Here is a 9770-nt window from a genome sequence, read left to right as displayed (position 1 = left end):
GTGTGTGTGTGTGTGTGTGTGTGTGTGTGCTGCACGAGGTAAGTTTTAGGAAGGGGGAGGGGCTCCCTGCTTGAAGAAAAGTGCTTGGAAAGTGCTGTCATCAAAGCTTTTAAAAGTTTCCAAAAACACAGTGAAAAGTCACCAGATTTGTCGCTAGTCACTTTTTTGAAGAAAAAAAAAAGGCGCTAGATCTAGCAACATCGCCAATTGGCAATACTGCTCCGCTCGGCTCACTCCCATCACGTGACCAGTCAAATCGCAGCCTGTGCGGTTAGAAAATCTCATTTTAACATATCGTGAGATTATCGCAAATTGCGATTAATCGTTCAGCCCTAATACTAACTGACCGGAAACAAGAAATGTTTAGTGTGAATTATTGTCAGACAGAGAAAAACCGGTTGTGTGTCTTTTTAAAACAGTGTAAATGTAGAACATCTGGTTTCAACTAGAGCTTTGTGCAGCTAAATTAAAATCAGACACTGCTGGTTTGATCAAGTATTGCAAGTGTTGAAGTGTCTAAACCAGACTGGCTGATATTGGTCATCTGTTACACATCCTTGTGTAAAACGTTTCATAGAGTCATAACATATCTGTGTTGTAAAGATAAATGAGTGTATGTCAAATTGTGAAAAATTCAATCTGGCACAAAACAACACGGTCCTTATGTTTGCACATATAAAAGGTCTCTTCTATTCTGTGGTACATTTAGGGGTGTAAGAAAATATTGATACACTGAAATATCGCGATATTTCTTTTCCTGATACTGTATCGATATTCTGAAGCCCTGTATCGATTTTTTATTAAAGTTTAAAATGTCGACTTTCCTGCCAGCCGTTTATTTTTGTGTTGTACTTCAGCCTCTGACCACTAGTTGGCAGCAGTGAGCCAGCCATTTGGCTCCTCTACCTCTTGAGCTCCAGAGAGTAAGAGAGCATTAGCATTGTAAGTAAACATTAGCTTCATGCTCCGATAGTTGAATCTGAGCGGAAACGACCGACACCCTCTGCCTTCTAAGCTGAGGTAAGGTAACAAACAGTTACTTATTTGTCAGAATGTCTGTATTTTAAGCCAAATTAAGTGTCTTGTGCGCTCTTTTTTCCAACTGTAGTCAGCTTTCACGTTACGCATATAGCGTATGCGTCTACCACCTCGAGCGAGCTCGGCACTCCCCCCGTGACATAAAACTCTGTCTGTTGCTCTCGATGTCCGGCTGATCGCATCAAAGTCCATATACTTTATCCTGCTGTGTTCGCTTCAAAAACGGTTTAACTCGTTTAGCTTCTCAGTTTCTTAACTGGTTTTCTTCGGGACCTGACCTGCTGTTCGACCCACAGTTATACAAATCGTTCTGGATGCAGGTCAGCTGAACCCAGAAACTCTGTGTGCAGCAGCTTCATATCATCTGTTTATTGAACTTTATGACAACATAAAGGCTATTGTTAAGTGTTTGGTGACCATATTGTAGATTAATATTAAAAACTAAAAGCTGCAAAAAATATATTTTCAAACTATTTATTGGCAAATTTAGTCTAATAATTGAAAACATGGATGAAATAAGAAATATGAAACAAATAAAATAAAACACATACAAAGCAGAACACAGCTAAATGTATCAAAAGTGTGTCTATGTGATATTAGAATTTTCTGAGACAATGAATTTTGGTTTTTCGTTGTTTTTTTTCCAGTAAGAGGTTTTTATTTAATAGAATTTTTGGACCAAAAWTATCGCAATATATCGCCTTGTTTACAGTATCGAAATATATCGGGATTTATCGGGATACATCGTATCGTGACCCCTCTGTCATGATATGTATCGTATCGCCAAATTCTTGCCAATACATGGCCCAAGGTACATTTTGTACAATCCACAACAGAGCCGAGGACAGACTGATAAGATTCAGACTCAGATTCATTTATTAATGACTATGCAACAAGTTGGTGGAATTTGCTTCCGGTACAGCATGACATGCTCACATCTCTGTGTCAGAACAAACAACAATACAAACAAAGGGTGCACTAAAAGATATTAATTAGTGATCTGGTTTAGTGACTGTACAGCAGCTGGGAAAAAACTGTTTTTGAATCTGACAGTTTTTGTTGATAAGTACCTGTAGCGTTTTCCAGAAGGCATATGTGTGAACAGATGATATGCAGGATGAGAGGGGTCTGAGATGATCTTCGTTGCTCGTTGTGTAATGTGTTCTGTGATACAATGTGTCAATGGATGGGAGGGCACAGCCTGTAATTTTTGATGATTTATCTATTAAACGCTGAAGTTTTTTGTGTGAATGAGTGTCCAAGTTTCCATACCAGCCTATTATGGATGAGGTGAGTTTGCTTTGAATAATGGCAGTGTAAAACTGAATGAGAATCTTATGCCGAACTCTGTATTTTTTTTAATTGTCTGAGAAATCTACCTTTTCCTCCTCCAGTTCTCCCACGCCTGAGGGTAGAAAGACACGGACCAGGCCAAGAAGTAGATCCATCCAATCACTTCACTGATCACTGACAGAACCCTGCTGTGGATCACTGTGAACCGGATCCTGGAAGACAAACCAATCAAGGAGAAAGACAGTGGATTACTGATTGTCAGAACAATGTCTGTATTTTGTTATCCAACAATTTATGCATCACGAAACAATAAAATCTGATAAAAAAAACAGTATGAAACTGAGCATGTGGACATAAAAGTTTGTCACTGTTGTAGAAAGATAAGATACTGATAGATCCTCTGATGTGTCCTTGTTAGGAGAAATAGAAGTCCTGTATAAAAAGCGTATCTGTTCACACATAAATGTTAGAACACACTGCCCTCTAATTCATACAACCGTCCGTAGAGGACAAGATTAGTGCAGTTGCTGTGTTTTACTCATAAGATTTGTTCAATCAGCACTCTGACAATCAGGTCAGACCGATTTTGCTGCTTTTAGCTGAGTCATCCATGAGATGTTCTGCTGAACAAGTCTTCAGTAATAAACTGTTAAAAGACTATTTTTTTAATTAAGAGGGAGTTCCTTTCCCTATTAATTTATTTGACTGCTTATATTGAGGGTCTGCAACCTTTGAATCTGGAGTCTAACCTAACATGTGATTACATTTTTTTTGATTTTACACTCAATAGAAAAAGGCTAGCTTTAGTTGTTTTCCTTTAAATCTGTTTGCAAATATGTGATCAATAATGCAAAGAGAGAAACGTGTTGATTAGATCATGATAGCAGCCTGTTGGTCCAGGGCTAGCTTGAAAGACCTTTAAGAGTAGGCTAGATAAGAATTAGAAATAAAAATGTGCCTGCAGTTCAGTCTAGTTTTTATTATATTTGGTATAAACTATGAGCAGCATTTTTCTTATTTACATAAACATGGTCTTTTCTTTTGTCCTAAAGTGTAAAAATAATAATAAACATTAAAAGTTGCGATACAGTTTTAGCTTTATAATGTCACCCCCGCTGGCCAGAAAGGCCCCCATTAAACAAACTCGAAGTGGCCCACGGGCCACCAGTTGATACTCACAGTTGTAGCACATTTTGCTGCTCTGGAAACATTTTAACGAGTTGAGGAGCAGAAATGGCTCTTTTGATTGTAAGAGTTGTAGACCTCTGGTTGTTTCTGAACTCACCTGTCGAGATCTGAGTTGTTGCTGAGCAGGTATGTAGTCACCTGACCAACATCATGTGACGTCACTGTGAAATTAACTGCGGTAGCCTCCTCTGGAAGGAACACCTTCACATATACACAAAACAGAGGAATTACAGAAACAGGACTGTTCTTTGCGGAAAAATCAAATAATTCTGTTGTGTTCAAATCTTATAAACCCATGCATTATGTACAATGTAACACAGTAAACATATTGACATTTTTTTAATAAGATGATTTTAAATTTTATGGTAGCAACACATCTCAAATAACTTTGGGATGGGGCTTTTTTTCCCACAGTCTGGAACTGAGGAGACCAGTTCCTAATGAGGAACATATTTGTTACATATATATTTGTTTTGGGATGCAGTTTTTCACAGACTGGTGAACCTCTGCCCATTTTTACTTTCTTTTTACTCCCAGTCTTTTTACTGACCTGCTGCCAATTAACTTGATTTGTTGCAAAAATGCTCTTCCAGCTATTTTATTCACCCTTTTGTTCCCTCTGTCTTAACCTTTTAGAGATGTATTGCTGCCCCCAAAAATGTAACTTCTTCAGAATTAGTGTATACAGTATTATTACCTGTTCAGGCAGGGTTATGATGGATGAGTAGTTTTTCTTAGAGCTGAATGTTACATTTAACTGAATCACCATTGACTGATGTTCAGGTGAACTAAAAAAACAAAACAGAACAGAAACAGTGTGAAGTCCAATGAACCTCGCAGAATATTGCTCTGTTGTCCTGTCACACCTGTGCTAGAAAACTGTCTATGAGACACAATTTCACTTGTAATAAATCCCCTGCGTTCATGTCTGTGTAGAAAATAAAGAGGTAAGTCATAATACAGAAGGTTTCCTGCTGAAACCATTGTTTGATTTTAGAGCACAAACAAGATGGACCAGTTCTGAGGAGGAAGCTGTCTCAACAGTAAATATAATCATGATGATCATGTTCAAATCATTAAGAAGTCTTCAGTTAATCCAAAATGCTGCTGCTAGAGTTTTAATGAGAGTTGGAAGGATCAAGCTCCTCTCTTGTGGAACCAACTTCCTGTTTCTGTCCATGAAGCTGACACTCTGTCTACTTTTAAGATTAGACTGAAGACTTTCCTTTTTGATAAATCATATAGTTAGACTTAGGTTTCCTGAATTATTCCTTAGTTCTGCTGCTTTAGGTTTAGACTGCTGGAGGACAAACTGAGCACATTTCCTCACTCGGCTGCTGTATTTACTCTCTCCTCTCCCTGTTTACATATAAAATAACTAATGCTGTCAAATGATTAATATTTTTAATCTGATTAATCCCAAAGTAGCTATGAATTAATCTCGATTAATCTTAAATTGTATATACATTTCTATTGCGTATTGAYAAAATGAATTACTTGAGTTATTAATTAGTTTTTAATGTTTTTATTTTTTTTTTAATTGGTGCTTAGACTTGATTTTTTGAATATAAAACAGGAACTAAAAAATGCTCCAAACATATTTGAGTCAGTTAATTTTTGTGCAGAATAATGAGGTTAAATGAAGAATTCAAGGATTTTCATTCCAAATGAGTACTACATGAGGAATGAAAGATAGATAACAAGGTCACAGTTGTCAGAAAAACATAAATAAATAAAATAAAATAAGCCATAAGAAGACAAAAAGAATAAAAAACTGTACATAATGTGTTACACATGGAGTTTATTTTATATTATTTATTTAACCTTAATTTATCCAGGTAAACTGTTTGAGAATCACTTCTCATTTACAAACATGACCTGGCATGCACTGACATGGAGTGCATTGCAACATACACCTACATATTAATCGCGATTAAAATTTTTAATTTATGCCCAGCACTAAAATTAATCAATTTGAGTTAACTCGATTAATTTCACCGCCCTAAAAATAACCACTGCCATTAACCTGTTTTTCATTGTTTCCCATATAAACTACACTCTGTATCTCTTTCATGTCTTTTCAAACTCCAGCCGGTGAAGGCAGATGGTCACATATCCTGACAACACGTTCACATTTCTTTTAATCCTTCTTGTGGCTCAGAAACACAGCAAGATTAAAGTGCCTGTGACATCAAATGGTTGTAATTAATGTGAATGCGTTTTTGGAAAGAGAACGTTGAAAACGTTGCAAAACAAATTTCATGCTGCTGAGATGAACAGCTCTTGAGATATTTGCATGTGACGAAACAGGAAGTGATGTCATAGGGAACGTGTTTGTGAACAGAGCGATGCTACAATAATTAGAGACGAATCTGATGTTTCTTTAGATTATTTTGAGTCACTATTAGAGTTGAAGAAGAGTTTAAATAATTTTGTTTTAATAAACAAAGACCAGAGAGTTTCTTTTCTTAGAAAAGTTCCCCTTTGATGTCACTTCCTGTTTCACTTTGCTGAGCCAAATTCAAGAGAAAATATGCCAGTTATTGGACAAAATGGTTAAAATCATGTGTATTATGCTAATTTTCTTAAATATAAATATGTTTTCTTTGACTTTTTGTATTTGAAGGATAAGCAAGTCACAGGCACTTTAAGGGAATTGTTGAGCTTAGACATTTTCAACAAGTCTGTCAGTCAAAGCAGAGCTGTAAATGTTAGCATTAGCGTGTTTGGTTGGCTCTTTTAACTAACTGCTGTATAACACAATCTAACCTTATTCACACTTTGCACGATCCTTGTATGAATTACAGGCTCAACTTCCAGACAGTTCATTAATTTTTTTTTCATGTCACTTTATATATGCTGGACAACTTTATAAAGGTCTACTATATACTGTACAGTGTAATTAAGAAACGCAGAAATTTAAATAGGAAGTTATAATGTCAACTGAAAAGGGGAAAAAAAGAAATACAGATGATGTTTGATGATGTTTTCATGTTTGTTTCAGTGCGTTTCTGTGATTACCTGGAAGAAATAATGATGGTCGCTGTGGCGCTTTCTTCAAGTGTAACAGCTTCAGGAACACTCAGACTTACTCCAGATTCTATGGAATAATCAAAAAATGAAAACAGATTCAGCCAATTCTACTGCAGAAATGAACAATCAAATGTCTGGGATCTTTTTTTTTGGATCAAACAAAATGAGACATGTCTCGTCATACATGACAGTGGGCATACCCCGTGCCTTTTTGCCCACTGTCCTGCATGTTTTAGATGTTTCCCTGCTTCAACACACCTGACTGAAATGAGTAATCGACAGGCTTCTGTTGAAGGGGACATGTGCAAAATCCACTTTTTAGCTGTTAAACTCATGTTGCTGTGTACTTAGTCTTAGTGCTGGGCGGTATACTGTTTTGTACCGAATACCGGTTTTTATTTTTGTTATGATATGATTTTTTCGAATACCGGACATTCCAGTTTAAATAGCGGAACGTTTCGTCGCGGCCGCCAGTGAACTGTTGTTTCCCGGGGGACATTTTTCTTTGCTGCACCGCTATGTGCGTTAGCATGCTAATGTTTGGAGCAGCTAGTTGCAGCCGCGGGTGGCGATTCCGCTGATTATATTGACTGACGTTTAAAAAAAATCCCGTTTTCGCCGTCCCTGAATGTAGTAAACACCTCTTCAGTGACGTGCACAGTTAGATTTAACGCGGTTAGTTAATATGGAGACGTTGTGCTGATGGAGACTTAACGTGGTTCTATTGTGAAAAGCCTGCAGGAAGTAGTTAGTAGTGGAGTTGGAATTGACTGGTGTGCAAGGTGAGTCGTGCTGAAAAGCTTTAATAAATAACATAAAACAATAAACCCGATCATAATCTTTTCTTAACCCTCCTCCTTCACGACTGGACCAAAATACATGACTACTGTCTGCAACCACCAGTCAGAGAAGAACAGACACAGAGGAGGGGAACAGAGACACAGGCAGAGCTACAGTAAAAGAAAAAAAAGTCAATAAGCAGGTTTTGTACATTTTATTATCAGCTGAGCTGTGATGAAAAGAAAAATACCATCAAATACAGTGAAACCAGTGAAAATGTTGAAAATACCGTGATATAAAATTTTGATCATATCGCCCAGCTCTACTTAGTCTCTACGAGTGCAGAAAAGTTGAATTTAGTCTCTCCTGGTGCTGCAAAGATATCTTTATATTTTGTTTGGTTCGTATTTTCCAACCTGTTTAGTTTTCTCTGTTTTCTATGATGTTTTCTGAACTATTACATCACATTATTTGCGACAGAACTGCTAAATGGAGTTTAGACGAAAGTTCAACTCTAGAAGGCTAAACGAGCTCACCTGCTCATCCAGCCGCAGCGCCACGAGCCCAGCTGCATCCAATCAGCGTCTGACAGTCAGTGGATAAAACCGTCCTCTCATTTTTCTGTCTGCTCACCAACCGAATATCAACCTACCGATATCCCTCCTCCACCCTTCGTCTTCTGCCTTCCAAGGGCTCCCACCACCACCGGTGCCCAGACCCCAGGGGGGGGAGAGGAACTCCTGCCCTTCATCCAAAGCTGCTCATCTACGCATACAACACTGTGGTTCCTCTTGTTCCTCATTTTCATTGGTTGATTAATTGTATTCATTTCAGATGATTTCAGTGACCTTTGTGGGTTTTCTATCTTTAACAAAAACGTACCAACAAACTTCTGCATCGAATTTACATGTCTAAGTTCTTCTAAGTGTTGTCAAATACATGTTTATCTAACCAATGACGACATCGCTTTTGTTGAACAGAAAATACTAAACGACCCACAAATGTAAAAGAAAAAAATCAAATCAGACATCTGAGATAAGCCAATCAGTTACCAGAGATGTTGGCGAGCATGCACAGGACCAACAACTGAGCAGGGAGCGCCCTCCAAATCCAGACCAGAGCAGCCATCACTGCAAAATAACAAGTTCAGATGAAAGGAAGCAAACAAACCCAGAGGAAACAGAGCAGGAGGATTCACAAATCAAGAACATTCAAACATTCAAAATCACAAGTAAATCCATTACCTGAGGTGTTGAGAGGGTAAATGTAACGTACAGTTTTTTTCATTCAAGATGTCGAGAAATTACAAACGTATAACCATGAAAATAAGGTTACATGCAACAAGTAGGGCAGTGTGTGTTCTGAATGACTGTCAGCTGCCACCACAACATATTTTAATGTCAGTGTCTGTGAAAATCTAAAAGTTGATTAGCTGTGGCAGCCATCTTGAATAAAGGGGACTCAAAAAGTCAACTGGTCGTCCAGTATTTATGAAAGTTTCAACAACATCCATCAACTGGTTCATGAGATGTTTTGTTGAGGTCACACAAGTTATCACATAACATCAGGTGATGAAAAGTGAAAAACAACAAACTGTACCGTTTGGGAAATCGAAAATAAAAGTATCAAATTTGAAGCCAATCAAAAAACAGACGCACACAGACCGGTATCTGCTTCTTTTTTTTTTAACTCATATCAGCCACTGGAGAACGTACTGTGTGGAGCTCATCCGGTGACAGAGTACAAAAAAATATTATTATCCCGTGGCCACATGATAAATAATGTGTGGTCATACTGTTGAATGTTCACATGGACAAGTTTGAATTGTCCTGATGCATCTCAGTAATCCAGGTAAAAAAAAAAGTCAAAAAGAAAAAAATTGTATAGGTCTTCTGGACGGGTTCTTCTCTAATGAAACGTTTCGTCTCTCCTCCAAGAGACTTCTTCAGTCTGAGAGTTTCAGGCTAAATTCAAGCTAAAAGCCTGAATTTCAGTTCTGAATTTCAGTTCTGAAACTCTCAGACTGAAGAAGTCTCTTGGAGGAGAGACGAAACGTTTCATTAGAGAAGAACCCGTCCAGAAGACCTACACAATTTTTTTCTTTTTGTTAGATGGGTTATTAGCCAAATAAATCTGGGAATCATCTGCATAGAAATGGAGAGAACAATATGAGCCAGAGCCAATTTTCTTTTGTCATAATATCAGCAAAAACTACTTCACCTCCTCTGGATAGAAGTGACAAAACAGAACACAACAGTGAGAAGGAGTTCCAGTAAATCAGGAAAATATGGGGGGAAATATAATAAAGAGTGAGGAAAAAAGAGCTCGCAAAGTTTTTTGGGAGTTTTTGTTGACTGTACTGTCATTTTGCTGCAAAAAGCACTTTTCTTATGATCAGAGTTTAAAAGTACATGTTAATAAAAATAATTTAAATTATT

The 9770-nt window shown here is 37.5% G+C and overlaps 1 protein-coding gene and 1 long non-coding RNA gene across 4 annotated transcripts in view; one reads left to right on the top strand and one right to left on the bottom strand.

Moving 5' to 3' along the window:
- LOC106523865 (uncharacterized) overlaps positions 1-2521 on the top strand; it is an 11277-nt gene extending 8756 nt beyond the window's left edge. For all 3 annotated transcript variants that reach the window (XR_001310941.1, XR_001310939.1, XR_001310940.1), the window contains one exon: positions 2433-2521. This is a non-coding gene — a long non-coding RNA (uncharacterized LOC106523865). The remainder of the gene's footprint in view (positions 1-2432) is intronic.
- The window catches only part of ctns (cystinosin, lysosomal cystine transporter), a gene marked incomplete at its 5' end in the record, with an annotated part of 16356 nt that extends 7688 nt beyond the window's left edge, over positions 1-8668 (bottom strand). Inside the window, 5 exon segments of the mRNA XM_014017435.1 lie at positions 2418-2543; positions 3617-3720; positions 4217-4307; positions 6541-6619; positions 8385-8668. Of these exon segments, the coding sequence (XP_013872889.1) occupies positions 2418-2543; positions 3617-3720; positions 4217-4307; positions 6541-6619; positions 8385-8460 (476 nt within the window).
- Positions 8669-9770: the final 1102 nt, after the last annotated feature.

Source organism: Austrofundulus limnaeus, unplaced genomic scaffold (genome assembly GCF_001266775.1).
Source record: "Austrofundulus limnaeus strain Quisiro unplaced genomic scaffold, Austrofundulus_limnaeus-1.0 Scaffold168, whole genome shotgun sequence".
In the NCBI taxonomy this organism is placed as follows: Eukaryota; Metazoa; Chordata; class Actinopteri; order Cyprinodontiformes; family Rivulidae; genus Austrofundulus; species Austrofundulus limnaeus.
This window is presented reverse-complemented; position numbering and strand designations above follow the sequence as displayed.